Source organism: Gopherus evgoodei, chromosome 8 (assembly GCF_007399415.2).
Source record: "Gopherus evgoodei ecotype Sinaloan lineage chromosome 8, rGopEvg1_v1.p, whole genome shotgun sequence".
In the NCBI taxonomy this organism is placed as follows: domain Eukaryota; kingdom Metazoa; phylum Chordata; order Testudines; family Testudinidae; genus Gopherus; species Gopherus evgoodei.
Genome location: NC_044329.1, coordinates 57,091,756 through 57,118,686, shown reverse-complemented (window position 1 = coordinate 57,118,686; position 26,931 = coordinate 57,091,756). Strand labels below are relative to the sequence as shown.

The 26,931-nt window shown below is 51.5% G+C and overlaps 1 protein-coding gene and 1 pseudogene across 1 annotated transcript in view; one reads left to right on the top strand and one right to left on the bottom strand.

Annotated features, from left to right (window-relative positions):
* Nucleotides 1–26,931, top strand: LOC115656229 (annotated as a pseudogene).
* RGSL1 (regulator of G protein signaling like 1) overlaps nt 21,618–26,931 on the bottom strand; it is a 40,069-nt gene continuing 34,755 nt past the window's right edge. Inside the window, 3 exon segments of the mRNA XM_030572655.1 lie at nt 21,618–22,769; nt 23,622–23,685; nt 25,669–25,764. Coding sequence (XP_030428515.1) covers nt 22,733–22,769; nt 23,622–23,685; nt 25,669–25,764 — 197 coding nt within the window. The 3' untranslated portion in view covers nt 21,618–22,732.

Below are 26,931 nucleotides of genomic sequence, written 5' to 3'. Positions count from 1 at the left end.
CCGCTCTACAAGAGAGGCAGGAAAAGGAGAGCCCTGGAGCTCAGCTGCTACTGAGTCATGGGAGGGAGCAGACATGGCTTCTAGGGAACCGTTGCAAGATCCCGGCCCAGCCCCCAAGTGGACCGATGCCTTGCAGTTAGGGGAGGCAGACAAGGACCCTGAGGAGCTGCCAGAGGCCGAGTACTTCGAGGAGACAAGGATCTTTGGACCATGGGGCCTTACACCCGACTGTGGTAGGAAGTAGCCCGGGGGAACCAGACTCTAATCCCACTCTGCTGCCAGAGTAAGAGTCAGCGTGTTGTGAGCAGACCCTCGCTGACCCAGCAGCACACCCATCCTTCACTGTTAGCCCCCTGGGCTGGGAGCCGGTGGAGTAGGGTGGGCCAAGGCCCCTTTATCCCCTGCTGCCAACCCCACCCCTGGGCCTGTGTGTTGTTTGTGGTCTGTCCCAGACAGGAAACTGCGGCCCCCCAAACTGTTTGCTTGCAGGCTGGTTTAGCCAGGAGGCCTTGGCAGAAGTCTGCTCACTGCTCTGTGCCACCCTTCCCAGAGCCCTTTGAGCAGGAGCAGACTTATTTTTTGTCAAGGTCCAAATTTCTTGGTCAAGGAATAGTCAGGGTCCACTCCAGACCCACCCACTCCAGTTCTCTTCCTTAACCCCCAATTATCCCTACAAGCTCCCCAATTGCCTATCAGCTCCCTGCCCGCCCTGCCCAGAGAGTTAGGTGACCTTATTTTCCTCAACTGAAAACAGGAGGCATGGAGCTGGCTGGAGTCATCTGGTGTTGCTGCTTGCCCTCCCCACCTCGCAATGTTCCTCTTTGCCCCCAGTTGAGCCAAGTAGCAGAGATGGGGGTGAACGTGTGAGTACCTTTGAGCCAGGAGGTGAAGCTGTTGGACCATGATCCAGCCTGCAGTGCGATGCCCCTTCTGGGGCTGGGATAGCAGAGGGGCAGGAAGGAGGCTCTAGGTAGCAGGAGGGACCAAGAGAACTCCAGATAGCAGCCCTGGGGAGATGGTGGGAGGCCAGGATGTGGCAGAAGCAGGTGGCTGGAGGCGGACTGTGGAGGGAAAGAGGCAGGTTGGGGCTGTGTATGGGGGCTGGAGAGGACATGAGGCCAGAGTGGGGTGCTGCAGGGACCACAGGTGCCGACTTTCCAAGGTGCCGGGGGGTATTAGACCCCTGGCTCTGCCCCAGGCCCTGCCCGCACTCCACTGCTTCCCCCAAGGCCCCACCCCACCTCTTCCTGCCCCCATCCTCACTCCACCCCCACGTCTCTTCCCATCCAGTCGCCCCTCCCCCTAGCTTGCTGCATTCTTGCTCCTCCCCCTCTCCCCTAGAGCCTCCTGTATGCCACGAAACAGCTGATCATGGTGGGGGGAGGCGCTGGGAAGGAGGGGGAGGTGTTGATCCGTGGGGCCCACCGGTGGGCAGGAGGCGCTGGGGGTGGGAGTGGTGCTGATAGAGGGGCTGCCACGGAGTCAGTGCCTATGGCGGGAATGGCTCAGGGGTGCGAGAACAGGGTGGGTGGGCAGGCTCCAGGGACTGCTCATGGGTGGGGGACACGAGGCTAGGGTGGGACAGGTTGACTCTGGGGACCACTCGCATGGATCCGCATGCTCCAGCCCCAGCTCAGCTTCAGCCTGCATGCAGAGGTGGCATGTAGCTGTGGCTAGTGGGGCGGGGGGGAAGCACAGATGAAAGGTTCTGGAGGGTCATGTGACCCCCACCGCAGTGTGACTATATTTCCAAAAGGAAAAAGAAAACACTGCGCATGGGCCTGGTCCGTGCCCTGTTCCCCCCCACCTCCTTCTGAGGGGTCGGCCTGTGCCCTGTCTCCACTCCGATCTCTGCGCCATGGGCTGGCCCATGCCCAGTTCCCTTTCCCTCTCCTCCCCTCCTGAGAGGTGTCCCCCTCTCCCCACACATGCTAGTCTGGATGGTCTGTGAAGTAGACAGCAGTGCTGGGACTCCAGCTGAAGGAAAGAGGAAACAGCCCCATATTGGGGGGCGGGGGGAAGAGGAGGAGCTCAGCCAGCTGCCATGCTCCCTCCCCACGCTGCAGTGACACACTGAGAGCACAGCTGCCAGAGGTGTCTGGAGAAATGTGGGGGGGGGGGAGGGCATATGGCCCTGCTCACATGTCACCTTTGCCCCCAGTGTCCCCTGAAAAGTATCTGGCTGTCCAGATTTGGACTGTGGTCCGCCTACTGACTACCCCTGCCTTAGAGACTGTGTTTGCTGGCTGCCTTAGCCAGGAGGCTTAGGTAAAAGCATGTTCCCTGCTCTGCCCACCCGCTGTGTTCCCTCTAATTTTTCCCACACATGTGCAGAATGAATTTTGTTATGTGCACCAATATGGAGGTGATGTGAAATTCATGTGGTGGGGGTGGGGTGAGGGGTTCGGAGTGTGGGAGGGGGCTCAAGGCTGGGACAGAGTGTTGGAGTGCAGAGGTGTGAAGGCTCCAGCTCGGGGTGTGAGCTCTGGGATGGGGCTGGGGATGAGGGGCTCAGGGCTGGGATAGAGGATTGGGATGAGAGCTCTTGGGTAGGGCTGGGCATGAGGGGCTCCAGGCTGGGGCAGAGGGTTGGGGTGCAGGGGCTGAAGGATCCAGCTGGGGTTGTGGGCCCTGGGGTGGGGCCAGGGATGAGGGGTTTGGGGTGCAGGAGGGTGCTCCAGGGCTGCGGCAGGGGGAGGGGCTGGGGATAAGTGCCCCTTCCCCAGTCACAGCAAGTCTGGGGCTGAGTAGGGGCCAGGGGAAGGGCATCCCAGCTGCTGCGAGTCCAGGCCAGGGCTGGTTCCCTGAGTACCTGCATGGTGCTAAATAGGCTGCTGTGCGGCCAAACAGTTTACAGGGATCTTAGCCACCCAGCTGGCCAGAGCTCCTTCGTAAACTGTTACTTCCTGTCTGCCTGGCCAGAAGGTGCTGGGCTAAGGACGGTTTGTGGCTCTGCCCTGCCCACAGGACCAGAGCTGCTCCTCCCCCTAGACTGTTCCTTGCTGTCGGCCCCAGCCAGGCAACTGCAGGCTAAAGACTGGCTGTGGCTCTGCCCTGCCCAGAGGTCCGGCGTTTCCCCTATAAACCTGCTGTCTGCCTGTAGTTAGGCAGAGTAGCTTCCCTCTCCACTCAAGAGCAAGGGACAACTCCACACTCCCTCTGAATGTATTGATCTATCCATGAAGTGGGTTACATAATACAGCATTTTAGTGCACAGTAGATTCTCATCTCTTGGGATTTGGGCACTAATCCAACGTAAGCGGGGGAATGGTCCTGCTATTGTGGGGAACTTTCCTGGCTTCTGTGTTACCCCAGTGAAGTGGGCTAGTGAAAGGATCTGAGTCCTCGCTCCCACTTCCTTTATCCAGAGGCCTCCCTGCCCTTGAAGACTTCCCTTCCACTCTCCTGTCTGGCAGAGTCCTCGTAACCCCAACAAGGCTGGGCCCAGGATTCCTGGGGGGCTCAACCCCCAACCCTGCTGTGGTCACCCAGGACAGGGGCTAGGATGTCCCCACTCTGGGGCACCCTCTCTGCACTGGGCACCTCCCTGACCCACTGATTATTCCATACAATTTAAAGCAAATACAAGTTGTTTACTTAACAATTAATTTAAAGGAAAAAAATAAGTAAAAATGGGAAAGGTTAAAGGAAAACACATCACCCCGCTCTGTGGCAGGGAACATTACAAACAGTGTCTCTGAACAAAAAGGCACTTTGCAGTCTGTTCCTTGTAGGTCCCAGGTCTCCTTCTCAGGACCTGGCTGTGCTGCAGGTATGCCGCAGGTTGGACACTTGCAATGATGGTGGCCACACACCTCCAGGCTTTGGACCCTTCTTCACAGCGTCAGCTCCCCGTTGGGTTAACATCTCCCTCCGAGCCTGGCCTGCAAGGACCCTTGGCTAGGGGTATCTTTCTGCACTGGGCCTTTTGCCTAAGGTCCCCCCCTTGGCTGTCCCCAGTTGCTCACCACACCTGGCTCTATGGCTGCAGCTCTGCTCCTGTGATGGAGTAGGGACTGTCTGTGTGGGGAGTGGGAGAGCAGGGGAGGACTTTAGGGGATGGACGATGCCAGGGCCTGTAACCTGAGCTAGGTAAGGGAGGGGAAAGGTCAACACCTTTGCCCGGGAAGGGGACAAAGGAAGGGAGTGGCAGGAGGGAAGCAGTTTGAGTTTGGGCTTGGGGCTGTGTGGGCGGAATTCAGGGGATCCTAGCTAGGATCCAAGCACCCTGAAAGCCCAGAAGGACTCGGTGGAGGGGTCCTGACTGTGCCTGCAAGCTCTGCTGTAACCTGTGTTCCTGTTGTCCAATAAACCTTCTGTTTTACTGGCTGGCTGAGAGTCACTGTGGGTCCCAGGAAGAGGGGTGCAGGGCCGGACTCCCCCACACTCCGTGACAACTGGTGGCAGCGGCGGGAGATACTGCACCCCGTGGACGGCGCTTCCTGCAGTAAGTGACTGGGGAGCAGTAAAACGAAGGGGTGACTAACCCCTGGGAGTGTGTGCCCAGTGAGAAGGACTTTGCAGTAACAGGGTCCCCCGGGGGATTGCAGCGAGTGGTCCCAGGGGCGGAGGAGTCTGCAGCTCGACCCTGGCAGAGAGGTGGTGACCTCAAGAAGGGCTGGTGCACTAGGGGTCCCCCTGGAAACCGTGGGGAGCGGCGAGCACCCCGGCCTGTGAGTGGCCAGCAGGAAGATGTATGCCAAGCAGCGCAAGTGTGACCTGCTGGAGCTGTGCAAGCAGAGGGGGTTGCGCCTGGGGAGACGCACCAAGGACCAGCTGATTGCCCAGCTGGAGCAGGGAGACCGCATGAATGAACGGAGCCCTGTCTCTGAGGGAAGCAGCCGAGCAGATGCAGCGCAGGCACCAGTGTCTGTCCCCGCTGGGAGTGGTCAGCCAGCGGACGAGGGCTTCCCGAGACCCCCCCCTCCTAGGCGTAGGGGAAGGGCGGGGAGGAGCCCAGTGTATACCGAGGGCACCGTGACACCCCCGGCCAGCAGGGGATCTGCCCAGCGAAGCTCACCCCCCAGCAGGGGATCCTCCCGGCAACGCTCGGCATCCGTGGAGCGGACGCGGCTGGAATATGAAAGGGAGAAGCTCGAGTTAAAGAGGCAAAAGCTGAAGGAGAAGGCGAAACAGCGTGAACATGAGCTGGAGGAGAAGGAGAAACAGCGTAACCATGAGCGGGAGGAGAAGGAGAAACAGCGTAAACATGAGCTGGAGCTGGCCCGGCTGGCAAACAATGGGGCCCCGGCTGTGGTGAGTGAGGGGGGACCCAAGCCTACAAAGAGCTTTGATAAGCACTTGCTGCCCCGGCGTAAGGAGGGGGAGGACATAGATACCTTCCTGACGGCCTTTGAGAATGCCTGCGAGCTGCACCGGGTTGACCCTGCAGACAGGATCGCAGTTCTCACCCCCTTACTGGACTCCACAGCCGTGGAGGTGTACAGCCGACTGAAAGGGGTGGAGGCAGGGGACTACGAACTGTTCAAACAGGCCTGCTCCGCGAGTTTGGGCTGACTCCTGAGATGTACCGGAAAAAGTTCCGGAGCCAGCGTAAAACCCGTGAGGTCACATACCTACAACTGGTCAACCGGGCGCAGGGGTATGCCCGCAAGTGGACGGCTGAGGCCCAAACTAAAGAGGACCTGCTTGACCTATTCATACTGGAGCACCTGTACGAGCAGTGCCCGTCCGACCTGAGGCTGTGGTTGATGGACCAGAAGCCGGAGAATCCGCAGCATGCAGGCCAGCTGGCCGACCAATTTGTGGACAGTCGGGCAGGGGATGGCAGGGAGGAGTCTTGAAGGAGCAGGCCTGCCTCAACGCAGAGAGAGAGTCATCATGGGACCTCCCAAAGGGGGCCTATAGAGAACCCCCCCAAAAGGGGAACATCCAGTGGCAGGTCCCTCCGACCCACTCAAGGGGACCCACGAGATATGGGCTGCTATCGCTGTGGCCAACGAGGTCACATAAGGGCCCAGTGCCCCAAGCTCAGGGACAGACCAAGCAGACCCAACCCGCAGAGGGTGGACTGGGTAAAAACCCAATCGGAGGAGGGGCTACATTCCCAGGAAAGGGGGGTTGGCAACATACCACCGGCGGATGCTCCAGGTTCCAGGTTTTTGGTTTACCGGGTGGGCGCGGGGCTGCCCCTCCGGAAAGAGTGCATTGTTTCCCTGGAAGTGGATGGGAGGAAGGTCACTGGGTACTGGGACACGGGCGCAGAGGTGACGCTGGCCCGGCCCGAGGTGGTGGCCTCAGATCGGATGGTGCCCGACACCTACCTGACCCTGATGGGCGTGGGTGGGACCCCATTCAAGGTACCCGTGGCAAGGGTACACCTGAAATGGGGGGCCAAGGAGGGCCCCAAGGATGTGGGGGTACACCAATATTTGCCCACTGACGTGTTAATGGGAGGGGACCTTGAGGACTGGCCTAGTAACACCCAGAGTGCCCTGGTCGTGACTCGTAGTCAGAGTCGGCAAAGGGCACTGCACCCCGACAACGGGGAAGGTACTCGACCCAAGGTGCAGGACCCTAACCCAGGGAGCGGGGAACGCCCAGGGGCACGGTTCAGAGAGGCTGCGGTCTCAGACCCAGCCAGCAAGAGAGAGCCGGTCCCCATCCCTGTCCCAGCTGCTGAGTTCCAGGCCGAGTTGCAGAAAGATCCCTCCTTGCGGAAGCACAGGGACCAGGCTGACCTCAGTGCAGTACAGACCATGAGGAGAGGTTGCAAGGAGAGGTTCCTGTGGGAGAAGGGGTTCCTGTACCGAGAATGGGCTCCCCCAGGGGAAGTAGAGTCATGGGGGATCAGGAGGCAGCTGGTGGTTCCCCAGAAGTTTCGTCACAAGCTGCTGTACCTGGCTCATGACATCCCTCTCGCAGGGCACCAAGGAATCCGGCGCACCAGGCAGAGGCTGCTACAGAACTTTTACTGGCCTGGGGTCTTTACCCATGTCCGACAGTACTGCCAATCCTGTGACCCCTGCCAGAGGGTGGGGAAGGCCCGGGACAAGGGGAAAGCAGCTTTGAGGCCTTTACCCATCATAGAAGAACCTTTCCAGAAGGTGGCCATGGACATAGTGGGACCCCTCAGCAAGACGACCCGGTCAGGGAAGAAATACATCCTGGTGGTGGTGGATTTTGCCACTCGCTACCCCGAGGCGGTGGCCTTGTCCTCTATTGAAGCAGACACAGTGGCAGATGCGCTGCTGACAATTTTCAGCCGGGTGGGGTTCCCCAAGGAGGTCTTAACGGACCAGGGGTCCAACTTCATGTCGGCCCTGCTCCGGTCCTTATGGCAGAAATGTGGGGTCCAGCACAACTGGGCCTCAGCGTATCACCCCCAGTCCAACGGGCTGGTAGAAAGGTTCAACGGGACGCTGAAGATGATGCTAAAAACATTTATGAACCAGCACCCGCAAGATTGGGACAAGTACTTACCTCACCTGCTGTTTGCGTACAGGGAGGTACCCCAGGAGTCTACCGGGTTTTCACCTTTCGAACTGTTGTATGGAAGGCGGGTGAGGGGGCCCCTAGACCTGATGAGGGACGAATGGGAGGGGAAGGCTGCTCCCGAGGGAGAGTCAGTGGTGGAGTATGTCCTGACCTTCCGGGAAAGACTGGCCGAGCTCATGGGCCTGGCCAGGGAGAATCTGGCCCGAGCCCAGAGGAGGCAGAAGGTCTGGTATGACCGTACAGCACGAGCCCGTGCCTTCGCCACCGGGGATCAGGTGATGGTTCTCATCCCCGTGAGGAGAAACAAACTCCAGGCCGCCTGGGAAGGGCCCTTCAAGGTGATCAAGCAACTGAATGAGGTAAACTATGTGGTGGAGCTGTCAAACCGGGCACATCACCGTCGGGTGTACCATGTGAACATGATGAAACCATACTATGACAGGGGAAATGTGGTGTTAGCCGTGTGTGGACATTGGGAGGGGCAGGGAGATGACCCCTTAGTAGATCTATTCCCTGGGACAAAAGCTGGTTCCCCCCCGGAGGCGATTCCCCTCTCTGATCAGCTGACCCCGGGCCAGCACGCTGAGATCAGAGGGGTGCTGCATCTGTACCGACAGCTGTTTTCCAACCAGCCTGGACGCACTAATTTGACTGTCCACCGTGTGGAGACCGGGTCACATCCCCCTATAAGATGTTCCCCTTTTCGGGTCACTGGTAAAACTGCCCAGGATCTTGAAAGAGAGGTCAGGGACATGCTGGCTTTGGGGGTGATCCAGCCGTCTTCCAGCCCTTGGGCCTCACCAGTGGTGCTAGTCCCCAAGAAGGATGGGTCAATCCGGTTCTGTGTGGACTATCGAAAGCTCAATGCCATCACCGTATCTGATGCCTACCCTATGCCCAGGCCTGACGAGCTCCTAGACAAGCTGGGAGGTGCTCAGTACCTTACCACTATGGATCTTACCAAAGGCTACTGGCAGGTGCCGCTGGATGCAGATGCCAGGCTGAAATCGGCCTTTATCACCCCTCTGGGGCTCTACGAGTTTCTGACCCTGCCCTTCGGCCTCAAGGGAGCGCCAGCCACCTTCCAGCGCCTGGTGGATCAGCTACTGAGGGGGATAGAGAGTTTTGCCGTGGCGTATATTGACGACATCTGCGTCTTCAGCCAGACCTGGGAGGACCACATGTCCCAGGTTAAACAAGTCCTAGACCGACTCCAAAAGGCTGGGTTAACGGTAAAGGCTGAGAAGTGCAAGGTGGGGATGGCTGAAGTATCTTACCTGGGCCATCGGGTGGGGAGCGGCTGCCTGAAGCCGGAACCAGCCAAGGTGGAGGTGATCAGAGACTGGCCTGCTCCCCAAACCAAAAAGCAGGTCCAGGCCTTTATTGGGATGGCGGGGTACTATCGAAGGTTCGTGCCCCACTTTAGTGCCATAGCCGGCCCCATCACTGAACTGTGCAAGAAGGGGAAGCCAGACAAGGTGATCTGGACTGAGCAGTGCCAGGAGGCTTTTCGGGCCCTGAAGGAGGCTCTGGTTAGTGGCCCAGTTCTGGCAAACCCAGATTTTGACAAACCCTTTATGGTGTTCACTGATGCCTCAGACACGGGACTGGGGGCAGTGTTAATGCAGGAGGATGAAAAGGGGGAGAGACACCCCATCGTGTACCTGAGTAAGAAGCTGCTACCCCGGGAACAAAGCTACGCGGCCATCGAGAAGGAATGCCTGGCCATGGTGTGGGCCCTTAAGAAGCTAGAGCCATATCTCTTTGGGCGACACTTCACCGTGTACACCGACCACTCTCCCCTGACCTGGCTGCACCAGATGAAAGGAGCCAATGCCAAGCTCCTGAGGTGGAGCCTGCTCCTGCAGGACTATGACATGGACGTGGTCCATGTGAAGGGAAGTGCCAACCTGACAGCGGACGCGTTGTCCCGGAGAGGGGGCCCTGAACTTCCCCAGGTCACTGGGCAGAGTGACCCCGCTCAGTTCAGTCTCGAAGGGGGGAGAGATGTGATGGAGTAGGGACTGTCTGTGTGGGGAGTGGGAGAGCAGGGGAGGACTTTAGGGGATGGACGATGCCAGGGCCTGTAACCTGAGCTAGGTAAGGGAGGGGAAAGGTCAACACCTTTGCCCGGGAAGGGGACAAAGGAAGGGAGTGGCAGGAGGGAAGCAGTTTGAGTTTGGGCTTGGGGCTGTGTGGGCGGAATTCAGGGGATCCTAGCTAGGATCCAAGCACCCTGAAAGCCCAGAAGGACTCGGTGGAGGGGTCCTGACTGTGCCTGCAAGCTCTGCTGTAACCTGTGTTCCTGTTGTCCAATAAACCTTCTGTTTTACTGGCTGGCTGAGAGTCACTGTGGGTCCCAGGAAGAGGGGTGCAGGGCCGGACTCCCCCACACTCCGTGACAGCTCCCAGCACAGGATCTGCTCTCCCTGGGCCGTGTCTCTGGCTCTGTGACTGCAGCTCTGCTCCCAGCACAGGATCTGCTTTCCCTGGGCTGTGTCTCTGGCTCTGTGGCTGCTGCTCTGGCCCCTGTGGATCTGGCACGGCTCTGCTCTCCAGCTCAGCTTGGGCTCTCCACTTTCTCTTTAGCTCAGCCCCATTCTATCTGAGCTAGGCAATTCCAACTCAAAGGAGGATGGGACCCACCCTGGCCTCCTGTCTCGCTGATTAGCCTGCCCGCCCTGTCAATCAGGCTGACCTGGAGCATTGGCCTCTTGCCATTCATTGTTCTTGGAGACTGTCAGTCTCAGGGTCCTGATTTCCCATCGAACCCTCCCCTTTTGGTGCTGCGAGCTAGCCAACCAAAACACCCCCACTGAATTTTAGTAAGGGGGCAACAATCCCCTTACACCAGGATTAAGAAAATGAATTTAATAGTCTTCATTTTAGTCCATTAGAAAACATGATCTCTCACTGTGTTCCCATGAATTCATTATAATTATAAGTCTGGAGTACAGGGGAGGGGAGTAGAGTGGGGATGGCTCTAAAGAACACTTATTGCAACTGTAAACTCTGGGATTAAATTAACAGGCGATGCTACTTTTTCTGTTAACCAGGTGAAATAGCTGAAAAAAACTCCTGAGGGAATCTTCAGGACTGCACAGTGAAGCACTATGTGCTGCCCTCATCAAAGGCAGATGTAGATCCACACCCTTCTTCCTAGCTCGATTGTATGGGAAATAAATTTTGTTCAAAAACTGCTCATCAAGGGACAAAGAGGAGCAAAGGGCACAGCCACTGATTTAGCCTTCATGGAGGCCACAGGCAACAGTCAGCCGGCAGCACCAAACAGCTGCAGAAATGGAACAGCAGCAGCCACAGCATCTCCGTTACATGATGCTATCGAAAAAGGTTCAGTAAAGACAGTCCGGCAGCTGTTGAAGGAAGGTGTAGATGTCAATTCCAAGGTAGAAGGTGGTTGGACACCTCTGCACACAGCTGTACAGGCTGAGCAGGAGGAGACTGTTAACCTTCTGCTGGAGCAGGGTGCTGATCCACATGCCAGAAAGGACAATGGTGCCACTCCCTTTATTATAGCAGGCATAGTGGGGAATGTGAACATTTTGGAGCTCTTCCTTTCTAAGGGGTCAGAAATAAACGAGAAGGATAACAACGGCCTCACAGCCTTTATGGATGCTGCTTGGTATAGGAAGGAAAAGGCCTTGAAATTCTTGTATGAGAATTTCTCAGATGAAAAAGAGATGGATGTGAATATGGGCCGGATGGTCAGTGCACAACAAAGACAAGTGTACAAAGGCAGAGAAACAGCCCTGATGGATGCTGCCAGGAATGGCCACCTCTCAGCTGTGAAAACCCTTGTGAAAGAGATGAGAGCCAGCGTGCATGCCTGTGATAACTTTGGCAGGAACGCTTTGATCCATGCATTATGGCTGCCTCTGAAGAGGAACACCATACTTAGACAAAACAAGAATATAGAACTGATAGTCTCCTTTCTGCTGGACTGTGGTGCTGATGTTACTGGAAGAGATGAAAATGGGAAGACTTCGCTAATCCTGGCAGCAGAGAGGCAAAGTTAGGATTTGGTGGAATTGTTACTGAAGACAGGCAAAGTTGACATTAACGCCATGGGCAATGATAGCAAAACAGCGCTGAAGATAGCTGTGGAGTACGACCATGAGGAAATAGCCAAGCTGTTATGTTAGAACGGAGTCAGGGCTGATTGTAGTGACATTTTTGCAGCCAAAGAGAACTACAACAATGAAATGGTGGCACTGCTGCTCAAATACGGTGCTACAGCTACTAATAATCAGCCTCCTATAGAGTGGGCACCCACCAGCAAACGCTGGGGAGAGCAACTATGGTGTCTTCACGGTATAAATTCCCCTCAGATCGGAAAATTCAACATCATATTTGACGAGTATTACCGCATTGAGAGCACCTCTGAAGGAGGCATCTACCTGGGATTCCATGCAGGGAAAAAGGTGGCTGTGAAGAGATTCCTTCTTGGCAGTGATAAGGCTAAACAAGAATCCATGTGTCTCAGGGCTTGTCTACATCAGAAAGTTGCAGCGCTGGTGAGGGAGTTACAGCACTGCAACTTAGGAGGTGTACACATCTGCAGGGCACCACCAGCGCTGCAACTCCCTGTTTGCAGCGCTGGCCGTACTCCCGTTTTGTCTCGGGTGTAGAGGATCCAGCGCTGGTGATCCAGCGCTGGTAATCAAGTATAGACACTTACCAGTGCTTTTCTTGACCTCCGTGGAATAAGCAGGTATCCCAGCATACCTGAGGAAGCCTCTGGTAATCAAGCTGGTCTCCTTCCCCAGCTTGCTCTTGCGTTCCCCGAACCCCGAGCAAGCGGGTCTCCTTCCCTGAGGTTTGCTGGGTGGTTCCGGGAACGCGAGAGCAAACCGCGGCGAAGCTGGTCTCCTTCCCCGGTTTGCTATCGCGTTCCCCGAACAAGCAGATCTCCTTCCCTACGGTTTGCAGAGTGGTTCGGGGAACGCGAGAGCAAACCGCGGCGAAGCTGGTCTCCTTCCCCGGTTTGCTCTCTCGTTCCCCGAACCCCCGAGCAAGCAAGTCTCCTTCCCTGCGGTTTGCAGGGTGGTTCGGGGAACGCGAGAGCAAACCGCGGCAAAGCTGGTCTCCTTCCCCGGTTTGCTCTCGCGTTCCCCGAACCCCTGTGCAAGCAGGTCTCCTTCCCTGCGGTTTGCAGGGTGGTTCGGGGAACGCGAGAGCAAACCGGGAAAGGAGACCAGCTTCGCCGCGGTTTGCTCTCGCGTTCCCCGAACAAGCAGGTCTCCTTCCCTGCGGTTTGCAGGGTTGTTCGGGGAACGCGAGAGCAAACCGCGGCGAAGCTGGTCTCCTTTCCCGGTTTGCTCTCTCGTTCCCCGAACCCCCGAGCAAGCAGGTCTCCTTCCCTGCGGTTTGCAGGGTGGTTCGGGGAACGCGAGAGCAAACCGCAGCGAAGCTGGTCTCCTTTCCCGGTTTGCTCTCGCGTTCCCCGAACCCCCCTTGAAGCCGTCCAACAGCGCTGCAGTGTGGCCACATCTAACACCACTTGCAGCGCTGGTTGCTGTAAGTGTGGCCACTCTGCAGCGCTGGCCCTATACAGCTGTACTAATACAGCTGTAACAACCAGCGCTGCTAAATTTTAGATGTAGACATGGCTTCTGTCACTGCCATAGCAACAGGCATATGGTAAAACTTTTGGGGACTGAGACTCATGGCAACTGCCAGCTCTTCTGCCTCTCTCTCTGTGAAAGCAACCTTGAGGATCATCTGAACAAATCTGCACAGGCAGTCAATAATCATGACATCATCAAGGCATTCTTGGAAGCAGTGAGAGATCTGCACTCTTTGGAATTAGGCCACGGGGACCTGCACCCATGTAACATTTTGATAGGTTTGTGTGTTTTACATTCAGTTCCATTTAATCCTGCAGCCTGGCTGGATGAGAAATTCTAGAAAGCAGGGTATTATAGAAGATTCAAAGCCAGTGACTTGCATGGGTGTGTGTGTGTGTGTGTGTGTGTGTGTGTGTGTGTGTTTTCACAACAAGGATGTTATGCATGTGTACAAGGATGCTGTAATATATATTTGTGTGAGACAAGAATATTGTGTGTGTCAGACAGAAGGGGAAAGGAAACCTGATCTCAGCAGCAACAAAGCCTGCAGTTCAGCAGCTTTACCATCATATGGACAGATCAGGGCATCCCTCTGAGTAACCCTGCTCCAGGGAACAAAGGGTTAATTCAGCCACACAATAGAAAGGTGGAACATCACACAGGAGCCATTCATTTACTATTAACAAATCATGTTGCTTTGATAGATGCGGATGATAAAGTTCTCCTTGCAGATTTTGATAAGAGTAGCAGTTTTGCTGAAGGTCAAAGGGAACTTATAATCAAAGAAGACTTGGAGGCACTTTTCCTTAATACCAATATTGTGCTTACAGTTTTTCAACTTTCTACTCTTTTCTGTCGTTTTTTTTCCTAGTCCTTCTTTTTTAAAATTTCCTAGTGGGAGAGATCTTAGCCCTCTCTGCTCATACAAGAATAACATGTGGTTATGCCTTTTGAGCCAAGTGATTAGCTAACATTTGGAATCTTGTGGGTTGATTCTGTTAGGAAAGGAAATAAATTATGGAAGCAAGTATTTCTTTGATGCAATCCTGCTACTTTACAAAGAATGCACATAAAGCCCAGTTTCCCTGAACATAAAAGAAATCAAACAGCAGGCGACAGTTTCTTTGCTCACAGTCCCAAGCCTTTTGCCCAGGCAGCATTCTACCCAAAAGTGCTGTCTCTTTAGCTTTTGTCAGCATCAGGCTGTAAACGCATCTTTGCCTGTGCCTTGGCTGCCTTCTCTGTGCGTTTCTGCCCCCCGCCACAAGTCCATCTCCAACAAGCAATATACCTTAAAACCTCTCTTCCCACGTAGCTCAGTTTCTCACCTGATCTGCATAGCTGGTGTTTTGAGTGCTGGCCTCTGTTGTTTCAGCTATCTATTTCATAAAGGACCTTGATTATTTCTTACATTTACACTGAAGGAAGGGCAGTGGTTAACCCAACCCCCAAAATAACAACACAGTGATTAGTCTCTGCAGAATCAAACACAGAAATAGACAATGCAGCAGGTCACAGTATTGTTGATAGGAAATCAATTTGGCATCAGTCAATCAGATAGGTTGATTTTTTGGACATTCCAATGCTGCTAAAAAAAAATTACAAATTGCAGGTGCATGTGATAGAAATAGTGGATTGTTCTGTCACTTCTGATAAGGGACCTACTTGATACTGTAATTTTGACATGTTAATATAATGATGTGTCAGAAACAGCCAAGAAATCAAAGGGCTGCACCCCTGTTGTGGCACTGCAATCTATTCTTTAGACAAAGCCAACTCTCCCTGGCTAGATCTACATCTTGTGATATATATATTTTTAATTCTTTTCTACCTATATGTTTTCATTGCTATACCAGTCCACTGGAGCTGTGTCAGATCTATTGTCAGGAAGTTGCTTTGCCCAGTGGGGGTAGGAGATGAAATGGAACTCCATCGGTGGAACAATGTATGTGAAAATCTTACAAAGCAAAGTTCCGTCCCTTTGCTTTACACACAGATGGAGACAGTCTGGCCCATAGTCTTTTCTATGTATCTTGTTTTCAGTTTATTTTAAACTTGATATAAAAATACAATGGCCATGACACCTACAGCACACTGCAGCATATGGGCAATTTGACCAAGAGCTGGTCAGCTTCTTGCAGAAGATCACAAGAAGTTGACATAGCTCCTAGGAAAATTGATTTTTTAATAGAAAAGGGTATTTTCTCCACCAGAAGCAAGGCCTTTGGGCATTACAAGAGGTGAACATTGAAGACTTTTTCCTCTGAGCTATTGCAAGTTGCTATTTACAATGTGCACTAATCTAACAAGAGGATCTCTGCTATTTTGATTGAAATGGCCAGCATGTTCTAAACTGCAAAGGGGCTGACTGCCATAATATATTTATTAGTGTTCATTTAAAATGAAACAGACAAAAATTGGCTGCAAAGCTATAGCTAAGTTATTTTTTAGTTTCTTTTATTGTAGATCAGTGTTTCTCCACCTTTTCAGGTTGGCAACCCCCTACTAAAAGTTAAAAAAAATGTTGCAACCTCGTTACATTTACTATAAGAGTAAGGATAAAAAAGTATCAGTGATAATGCTAAGCTTATATAATTTATTTGTGTGTGTGTTTTGAAAGGTTGACAGAGAATACTTGATTTTGAAGGGTAAGGTGTATTGGGAGTGGTGGAGTGAGATTTTCTCTGCTTTAGATTTATAATTAAAAATTTCAATGCCTCATGATACCCCTGGTTACCTTTCATGACTCCCTGGGGTTGCAACCCATCCACTGAGAAAAGATAAATAAAATTCTTGAAGGACAAGTCATTTCCTTATATTACATGCACAGTAAAGGGAAGGTAACAGATACCTAAAATAGGCCTTAGTCCCTAATCCAATTGACTTCAGTGGCATCACTCCCTGTATGTGAAGTTAAGCAGACGTGTTAACCTTTGCAGGATTTAGGCCTGTGGGAATACAGCAGAGGCAAAGCAGTTCATCCGCTGGTTAAATTGTTCATCCAACTCCCAAAAAGAAAAAAAAATTCATTTAAAAAAATGGTGATGGTTGCTAAGTATCAACAATTTATTTAACTACCACACCATTTACAAAACCCAGATCTTTAACAGCAGGAAATGAATAGTTAAAACATCATAACATCTTATACCCATGTAAAAATAAACATAAGCACGTCATTCTTTCTTAGCCTAAAGAAATGTGTATATACCTCTACCACGATATAACGCCATCCTCGGGAGCCAAAAAACCTTAGTACATTATAGGTGAAACCGCGTTATATCAAACTTGCTTTAATCTGCCAGAGTGCACAACCCCACCCCTAGAGCACTGCTTTACCACGTTATATCCGGATTCGTGTTGTATCGGATCGCGTTATATCAGAGTAGAGGTGTATTTCATTACAACATAACAACCTTAACCTTGATCCACGGATTCCATTATTTTACATGCAGCATTTTTTTAAAAAGCCCAACAACCTTGATTTCAGTATCAAAACAGCTTCTTTTAAGGGATCCCGTTATGTGGGAGATATTATCAATTCATATATTTATTTTTGTTAAAGATGCTATACCTGCTGTTTCTTGAGAATAGCAGAACAAAGAGAATTTGGCCAATAGGATGAATATATAACTGAGTCTGTGCAGATTATGGACTCAGTCCTGCTCCTTCTGAACTCAAGGGGAGGAGGATCAAACCCTGTATGCTCTCTCTGCTGGAGATTTTGGCTCTGGAAGTGAAATATTCTGATGCTTGTTCTCCTGCTCAGGCACTCGGAAGGTTGGTCCTATAAGTTGTAACACGGGGTGAGGTGCCTTTTGATGGATCTGATGGAGAGGATGTGGCTGCAAGATGTCCAACAGATTTGCAGGGTCACTTGGAGATTGAAGATCTCATGAGAAGTTTGGTCTCCCCCCATGGAGGAAACTCAGTTCAGTTAGGAGACTTGCTCCACCACCCCTTTTTCTGGACCCATGAGAGGTAAGCGTCATTAACAATAGTTCTAAGATCTCAAACAATAGATACAATAGCTGGAATGCTCCTGCCAAAACCTCCCCGCTCTGGGATAATAAATGTGCTCACCTTCAACTCTGTAGCAGGTATACATTCTTGAAGGCCATCCCTTCCTCTCTTTCAATTCCACAGCAGGTTTGAGTTTCTTGTGGACGTTGGGAATAATCCAGACATCGAAAAATACAATGCTGAGAGTCAGATTGTGAAAGCTTTGAATTGCAATAAGGCAACAACTGGGAAGCACTTCTACCAGTGGACTAAGAAGGTAAGCTTTAATCAGCTAATTATATATTAAGAATAATCCTCCAAATAGGCTTCCCACTGTGTCCTGTTTTCTCTGTATCTTTGTATAGTGCAAATGTTCCAGGGCTAGGACTGTTGTCAATTAGTATCTTATACAGCACCCAGCATGCTGCTGGCATTTAAATCATAAAAAAAATAACAATAGGCAGCTTGTACTAGGAAGGGTGTCCCTGAAGACTTATAGGGCCTAAGTTTTTCTGTATGTGGGCCACAGATGTCTCAGCCCAGATTGCTTACTGTGGATCAAGATTAATTTCCTTTTCTCTCTTTTTGGTAGTGTCATCATAGTCCTTTCTGCTTGATGGTTGTTTGGACTACTGGCTGTATTCAACTTTTACTCAATCTGCTCATGTTCTGTGTCCACCATGTCTTCAAAGACAGGATACCTATTGCTGTTGACAAGGCTGAAGGTATCTATAAATGCTTTTTATTACTTAACCATTGCAAAGTGAAATGGAGGCCCTCTTGCCAAAGCCTATTTGATTTAGTGATCAAAAGCAGGTAATGGCCAACCAAGGGATTTGGCAGAATTATATTGACACATAATCAAGGCATCATTCAATATACATATTTTTCCAGTGCACTGATACTAAATAACTTCATTATCAGTGGATTCCTGTACAAAATGGAATCTGAATTGGTTTGCCAAATTGCTAATATACATTTGATATTTAAAATATACTTTAGTTTCTTCTTAAGAAAATGCATTGTGTTTTTTCCTATATTGCCATTTCGTATTTTAAATATCTGAAAACTTCATCAGTTTTGTACTTTTTTTAAGTATATTTTTTGCCGTTTTTTTCATTCCAAATCTCCTCCCCCACATACTATCATGTCAGTTGCACACTTAAGCACTCAGAAATCAGGAAATGACAAAATTAAGGTTACACATTTAATGCTAATTATTATTTATTTTTGTATTAAAGTAGTACCTAACAGTTTGTACCAAGATCAAGGCCCCATTATGTTAGGTGCTGCATGAACATATAGTAGGAGATAATCCCTGCCCTCAGGAACTCACAATCTAAATAGACAAGAGAGAGAAGGTGGGAGAAAGAAAGTGTATAATTTTCATTTTCCAAATGGAGAATGGAAGCACAGATTGATTCAGAGGGAGTCTGTCACACACGGAGTCTGCTGGAAACTTGAATCCAGAGCCAGATCACCTGAGTCCCAGTCCAGTGCTTTAACCATAAAACAATCATTCCGCTAACTCTGCCCCCTTGTACATATCTGAAGATATGTAGTGAATGGGCTCCACAGGGCCTGAGCCAATGCCCACTGAAATCAATGAGAGCCTTTCCATAGGTGTCAGGGATCAAGCCCTCACTGCATACCTTACAAGATGCGCCTTTCAGGGTTCTAGGGGGAAAAACCTGTGTTGTGTTGTATTATTTGACAAATAGTATATAATGTAATTAGAGTCTCTGAGCCAAATTCTGAACTCTGTTACATGAATTTGGTCCTGAATACTATGCATTATGTATAAGGGGACTTAAGGTTGCATATACAGTCTTAACTGTGGCACTTCCTGACTTTTGATGGGATTCCTATGGCTTGAAAGGGAAAAAAAATTCCATAACTTAGAATGGTTTGGACCCACCAGAATTCTCTGTATCAGGTGTGCAGTGACTGTGCACCTTAGTCAGTAACGCAAAAGGTTCTGTGGAGCCCTACCTGTTGGAACAAATACTTTTGGTGTGCAGTAAATGTACACTCACTGAGGCCTTTGTGTAAATTGCTCTGTGTGGGTAACCCCCTATGATATTTCAGTGAGTCTCTGTACAGATATAATGGTCTGCCTGCATGAAGGAGCTTGCAGGATTGGGGCCTCAATGCATAACATGTTCACAGTGCATCTAGGCCAGTCATGCACACGTGCAGTGTCGCATGCTTGCATTTAGAACTTTGCTAAGAATGGCTAAAAAAACCCCTGCACTTGTACAAAGCACTGTGCTTATGCAAACAGTGATTTCAAGACCCTGCAAATGGCAGAAACAAAGCCACAAGGCACCAGAGGTATTTCTCTTTACATTGGTTTATTTTCTCCCAGCTAAATTTCAGCTTTCTTTGATCTAGTCCTTTTGGCTCTCGGGGGTTGCAAGGCAGGGTGGTGGTTTTGCTTATAATAGGGAAGGTTCTTAATTTTTTTTCTTTACATGTTCTTAACAGCTGGATTGTTTTAGCTCATACTCTGTGAAAAAAACAAAGACAGCCCAATTCATCCCCAGACAGACACTGAACCTGGAAAATTTCAGCCTGAGACGTGAAAAGTTTTAGAGAGCTCTGAGTGACTGACAGTAGGGGGTTATGATGGAAACAATTATACAGCCTTAACTATCACTGCAGCTATAAAATTCTGTTGAAAATATAAGAAATAATGGGATAGTGACTATGTTTCCAGTGTGGGAGATTGCAGTAGCAAGGGGACAAGAAGGAGAGGGAAGGAGGAGAGTATTTTCTATGGTATGGGAACCTCATAGAGTGACCAATCTCTTCTGGGTCATTTTTCAGATTGATCAAGATGTTCTGGAAAACATGGAAAAGAGACGCCCCTCCATAAAGGTACTGTCACTGACCTATTGAGGTTAATCAGAAATGTGGGGACGCACTATGGTGGAAAACCGCAATGGTAAGTGGTCATATTGGGATTGATGTCCCAGATGAAGATAGTTCTGGGGGACTGCGAGGGGAGTTGTGTGGGAGGGGGTCCTTTTTCACTTCCAGCATTATAAAAAACCAAAAAACAACTGTAAGTGCATTTTGCAACCAGATTTTGAAAACTAGTGGCCAAAATCCTGCCCCCCCTACCAGTAAAGTGATTTTTTTTAATCCCCGGGCAGGAGAACAAGGGTGAGAACGGAAGAAGCCACAGATGCAAAGCAGGGAGAGCATGGACCTTAGTTTGTTTCCAGGAAATTCTCTCAAAGGCTGATGAAAAGTGGGAAAACCTACTTCTTTGATACTTCACAGTCAGTTGGGATGCCCCACGTAAATTCATCTGTTTTCTATTCTAGGTTCAAGGAAATAATCCAGAACCCATCACAGTATTTTGTTGACCGGTTTCCAGATCTGACATTTTATGTCTATGAGCATTTGTGCCATGTGGACAGAGGTTGGTGGGATTTAATTACCTATTTGGTGAATGCCTCCAGTTCTCTAGCATCTCCAAAAAGGGGATCAGAGTGAGAACATGAGATGGATTCAGAGGCTCATGTGGTTTGTTTAGAGTCTGAAGGGACAGGAATTCACCGTGGAGGTTGCTCTGCTTATTTTTATTTAGAGGCAGACAGATAGGCACTAGGAACACATCTAGCGAACAGAACTTTTTATTCTCTGCACTTGCTAGCATCTGAGCAGAAAGTTTCTCTGTGCATGTTGCTTGAAACTCAGAACTTTTTTCAACCATTGCAGCATCCACTAATAACATTGGAGCACTAGGCTTCCCGCTGTCTCTGTGAAGGGGAAAAACACTTTACATCACAGGCTGCAATGACCTCTGGGCAGTTATCAAGCCAGAAGGATAGTGGGGGACGGATACAGCTCCCTTAGGCCTTGTTTACACTGGGGATTTCAGCCAGCATGGTAGCTGCACTAGTGTAGGCAGGCAAAGCGGCTTTAAACTGCGGTTAGGTTAGCAACGATGCAGCTTGCCCCTGCTTCAAGCAGTCTCAAGCTCCCCCAGCGCAAATTGCAGCTTGTAGAGCTTTTGCCTGCCCACACTGGGGGTTTGTACTGGTGCAGCTACCTTGGTGGCTGGTGGCTGTAACTGGGGCATATCCCCAGAGTAGACAAGCCGGGCCGGTGCAACCGTTTAGGCGCCCTAGGGTGCTAGGATTTGGGGGGCGCCATTTTCTTCGGCAGTGACCACAACGGCCGGATCTTCAGCTGCCCCGGTTGTTGTCGGCATTTCAGCGGAGGGAGCTGGGGCAGGGGAGTGCAGGGAGGGTCACCTGCAGTAAGTAAGCGGGGGGCGGCATGCAGGGGAACTCCCCGCCCCAGCTCACCCCTGCCCTGCCTCCTCCCCAAGCATGTGGTGGCTGCTTCACTTCTCCCGTCTCCCAGGCTTGTGGCACCAATCAGCTCGGGGTGCTCGGGCTTGTGCTCATGTGCAGAGCAGGGGTGAGGGGGTGCCTCAGTGCAGAGGGTGGGGGATAGGGAGCTGCCACGGGGGGGGGCGCCTCAGGGCGGAGGGGGGGAGCGACCATGGGGGAGGGAGGCCCCTCAGGGCAGGGGCACAGGGTGCAAGGTGGAAGTTTTGCCTAGGGTGCAAAACATCCTTGCACCGGCCCTGTAGACAAGGCCTTACAGAGAGACCAGATTCTCCTGCAATGTTGCTTCAAAGGCACAGAGGGGGCCCGCTTACTTTGTGTAAGTTGTTGGAACTGGGACAAGAGCAGTACACCCAGGGAATCAATACACCCAAGCAGCAAATCTATCAATTATTATTTATTGATGTTACGGAAGTGCCTAGTAGCCCCAGTGATGGACCACAGCCCTAGGAGCTGGACAAACACAGAACAAAAAGATAGCCCCAGCCCCAAAGAGCTTAGAATCTCAAGATGAGATAACAGGTGGAGATGGACCGACTGGGAAGTACAAGGAAACAATGAGACAATATTGTCTCTAGAGACTAGACAGCCCCAGGCTGGGGGAAGGGGTCTAACACACAAGTGGAGCGATCAGCGGGAAAGCAGAAAACATCATGTTCGTTCCACTACTATTTTGGACCGGGGTGAGGGGTGGGTTTACTTAGGAGGGGATCAGCCAAATGGAAAGGGAAGTGAAGGGGACAGGGCAGGGGAAGAGAAGATAAGAGGAGCAGGTGTGGACTGAAGGTGAGGTGAAGATACTGTGAGGAGGGGGAGGGAGGGTTGGAGCAAACAGCCAGTCAGGGCAGGGAAAGTCAGAACCGGCTACAGTTTTGACTGCGATGTCTAGAGGTCCCTGCTCTGGCTGCTCCTGCCCTGCTGGCTGGAGTTTCTGGCTGGCTGCTCTCTGCTATTGTCCCCCAAGTAGAAGGGTGGGCAGGCACTGCCTGTCCTAGTGCCTAGGCCTGCCTCCCTTGACCTTTCTTTCTTTCTTTCTTTTGCTTCCACTTATTTCTTTATGGGGGAAGGGGCTAGTGATTAAAGAACATTATTGAAGGCAGAAGATGCCATCATTGTCCATAGCCAAGGACTATGAGAACAGGTGTTGTGCAACCTGTAGGTCTGCCAAAGCACCTAATGCTTGAACTGCCACAACTCCTGATATTCTAGTCCAGACCTCCCACCACGGCCTTGCTAGTACACCTCAGTCCTGACCTGGAGCACTGCTGTGCCTTCAGAGCCAGCCTCTGGATGCACTCAAATCGTGAAAATGGGGATGGATTAGGATGGCTTTTTAGAAGCATCTTGAAGCTGTTGCCTGAAGGAAAAAGAGCAAGAACGTCAGGCAATGCCAATCCATGATAGGCGGGGGACAGGAGGGCACCGACCCTGTACTATACAAATGCACTGGAATTGCAACAAAGCTGAGAAGCCAACAATCCCATCCACCCTTAGTGAGTTTTGGTTTGTATGATGCAAATGTCATGGATACAGTCATTTCCTCAGAAGCAGAACAAGTTTCAGCATGTCCCACCACTCCCTCCTGGCCCTGGTCCATGAGTATGTGTCAGTACATATTATTCATCAACCCATCCTGACTCCATCTAGACTTAGTCCTACTTTCTCCTCTGGAGTTAAAGCTCAGAATGGTCCAAGGGCTCTTAACCAGAAGCAGTGAAATGAAAAGCCTGACTATCAGGGAAGCTATCCCAATGGCGAGGTCTCTTGGACTGGGCATTATCTCCCAAACTCTCTCCCTTGGACTGTTTGGAATTGAACTGGACAAAGCACTGGAGAGTACAGTCTTCCGGAGTCCCTCTATGCTCCCATCACTGCAGGATCAGAGTGCCTTCCAAAGATTTAGTCTCACAATGCCCGAGGAAGAGAAGTGTTTTTATCTCCACTTTATAGACGGCAAAATGAGGTCCTGAGAGAGTAGTTAGTTCACTGGGAGTCTGTGGCAGAGACAGGAACAGAAGCAGGACCCCCTTATTCTGTAGTCATCTTCAGCTGGGGTTATTTTCCCCACTCTTCATTGTGCCCGGGGTAGGTTGGGGGGCAGGGAGCTGGCCTGCCCACACAATTAGGAAGCGAGTGATTTCCCATCTCATGCTGGGCACTCGCACCGGGTCTGGACGGAAGGAGATGAGGTTTCCCGGTCATTACCTACCCGATCTGTTGGGTCACGCAAATGCCAGAGGGAGGCTTTTTCCAGCTGAGGCTTCCAGACGATGCTGAGAGAAAACCCGAGAGAACTTTCCATCATGAATTGAAAATCACCCTGCAGGCCCCCTCCACACAAGCAACCAGCAACATTCTAACATCTAAGCATCTTTTTTTCCTGGGCAGATAGGAAGGTGAACTCACGAGAAAGAGCATTCCTAAGTTCTCTTTGGGGTAAAGAGATCAGCAGGGGGACGTGATGCTCCCAAGGTGGCCTGGCAACATCTACACAGGTGCAGGGCTGGGTTAACTTTTTGTGGGCCAGCGCCAAAGATAGTTGTGGGCCCCCATTGGGGAAATAGGGCATGTGATGGGTTGTGGTCCGCAGAGCGAGAGATCGGTTGGGGGCATTGAAGCGCAGCGGGAATGGCTCCACTCAGCCTAGCACAAGGGCACTGTTTACAAACCCACAACTGGTAGACGCACACTGGCCTGCCCAATCCTGCGCTGCCAGCGTGCCACTTCCACACTGCCCCCCTGCCCTTATGCCAAGCACCCTCTCACACAGAGACTTCCCCCACAGATCCCTATGCCCAATGCCCCTGGACCTGCTATGCCCAGCACCCCCTGCCCAGAGACCTCTCCAACTGGCCTCCCACTGCAACTGCACAGCATCCTGCACACCATACCCCCGGACCAGCTCCCCTACCCACAGATCCCCTACTGTCCAGCACCCCCTTCGCAGTCCCACCATCACAGCTGTACAGTGCCCCCTATTCCTGAGGGAATTCTGCATCAAATTCTGTGCATAATATTTTAAAATCCTGCAATTTTTTTTTTTTACAAGGCCACTGGCTGCATGGAAGTGGGAGAATAACCTGAAGTCTCCCCTGCCCCCCGGGACAGGGACTTGGCCGTGAGGCTGAACCTGACCCTGACACAGCACAAGGGCCAGGCCTGCCATAGAAACACCTGGGGGCCCTGTCCCTTTTGTGCCAGGGCCAGGCACACCAGATGTGGGCAGGGAGGCTCAGCCTGCCAGCAGGATCCAAGTGCAGAGGGGGTATCCAGATGGGAGTAAGAGGGTTCTTTGGGGGGCAGTGTGGGTGCAGGCAGCTCAGTGGGGGGTCTGGATGCACAGAGAGGTTCCAGGTGCAGGGGCAATAGGAGTCTGCAGGGGGAACCAAGTGAAAGTGGTTGGAGCTCAGTGGGGGGGGGAGGGGGAGGTCTGGGTGCAGGGAAAGTGGGGTTTATTTGGATGGGGGTCCAGGTGTAGGTGGTTGGGGCTCAGTGGGGAGGGTGTTGGGGGGGTCTTATTTGGATGGTAGAGATGCAGGGGAGGTGGGGCTTGTCAGGGTGAGGGTTTGATGGGCCTGTTTAACAGATATTTCCATTACATGCATCTGAGGAAGTGGGTATTCACCCACGAAAGCTCATGCTCCAAAACGTCTGTTAGTCTATAAGGTGCCACAGGATTCTTTGCTGCTTTTACAGATCCAGACTAACACGGCTACCCTCTGATACTGTTTAACAGAGGAGCCCAGCTGCTGCCAAGGGGATCTGTATGCTGGACCTCTGCTTTCCCTATCCCCTTCTCTTCCCCATCCCATGCCCCTTCCCCACCACTCCATCTCCTCCCCATCCCACCCCCTTCCTTCCCCACTGCCTCTTTCCCCCTGCCCCCGCTTCCCCTTCCCACCGCCTAGTGAGTGCTGGGCACGCCCGACCCCTGCTGCAGCCTCCAGCCAGGATGTAGCTCGGGGGAAGAGGTGGAGTGGGGGTGGGCCTGGGACGGAGCAGGGGTGGGAAGAGGCGGGGTGAGCGTGGGGCAGGGGCGGGGCAGCTTTCCTAGCTGGCTCAGCCGGCTGGGGAATTGGGCTGGCCAGGGCCCCTTCTGACTCTGGGCCAAGCACCATGTCACCATGGTAAACCCAGAACTGCACAGTTGGGGACAGGAATAGCTAGAGACAGGAGAGTCTGATTTCCCAGGCTCCTTCGTCATCACTAGGCACTCGGTTCCCAGGTCAGAGAGCCTCAGGGGCAAAGTTACTTACACTTTTGCTCTGTAGAAGAATCCACTTCCTCCCGAGGCTGCGGTAGCAGCAGCTGGATCCCCTTGAGCAGCGTGAACCTAATGATTGGATAGTCCTCTATTGAAAGAGGAGGCAAAACAATACAGCACAGTAACTTCTCCAGCAATGGGATCCTTCTCTAATACATCTAATAGATTCCCCCTTCCTCTGCTCTACCAACCAGCTGCTCCCACACAGATTTTCAGGCCTCTTCAGCTCCTTTCGTCTGGATTGGCAGACAGGATTGAGGGGTACTGGAGAATGAGATTGGATTCTCCTCCCCATCCCATATTAAATGACTGGGATGTGACATAGACACGTATCCTTGGGCAAGAGGGGGAAGGAAGCAGCTCAGGGTTGTACAACAAGCATCTCATTTGATGTTGTTGGAGGCTGTTCTCCTTGAACATCAAGCACAGTCAATGAAACAAGATGAGTGGATGAATGAATAACAGAGGGAACCACCTCTTGACCTAGGTTCCTCTGCAGCAGTGGTGAACAACAAGGGTAGGAGCTACTGACTATCCCATACATGATACAGGTCTTGAAGGATAGGAGGTGGGGCCTTGTGTTTATTCGGATGTTGTTCAAGGTGGTGTGTTTGGTTGTGTGAATGGAGGGGTAAAGAGGAAGTCACATGGAGCCACAAAGATACACAGCTTTATACACAGCCGCACAGCCAGCCAGCTGGGCATGTGTGGCAGTGTGTTAAACCATGCGGCTGTGTGTAAAGCTGTGTGTCTTTGTGGCTCCATGTGGCTTCCTCTTTACCCCTCCATTCACACAACCAAACAAACCGACTTGTAGGATGAAGCACTATCTTCAGCTTCATGTGGCAGATGTCATTTGAATTTCTCCCTCCCTGAATTAGAGATCTGAAGTTCTGAATTACATTTTTTTTCAAGCTTTCCTAAAGAAGGTCCTTCATCACATCTTCAAAGGCTACACTCCCAGCTGAGACATCGCTTTGAGCACCCGAAGCTGCTCAATCCTCTGCTGATGACAAAATAAGGCACAAGCGGAGCAACAGGGACACTATGTGGCCAGATGGAAGAAAAATTCAAGTCTCTTCCTTGGGAATTTCCCAGAAAGAGAGGCACCCCAGGGGAGTGGGGTTGGGAAGAGAGATGAATTTAAAATATGTATATGCTGTGAGACATTACTCTGCTCAGCTGCTTCTTTGCAGTGACTGTAATCCCAGAAATAAACTAAAGTAAATAAAGGTGCTTTTGTGCGATCAGTATA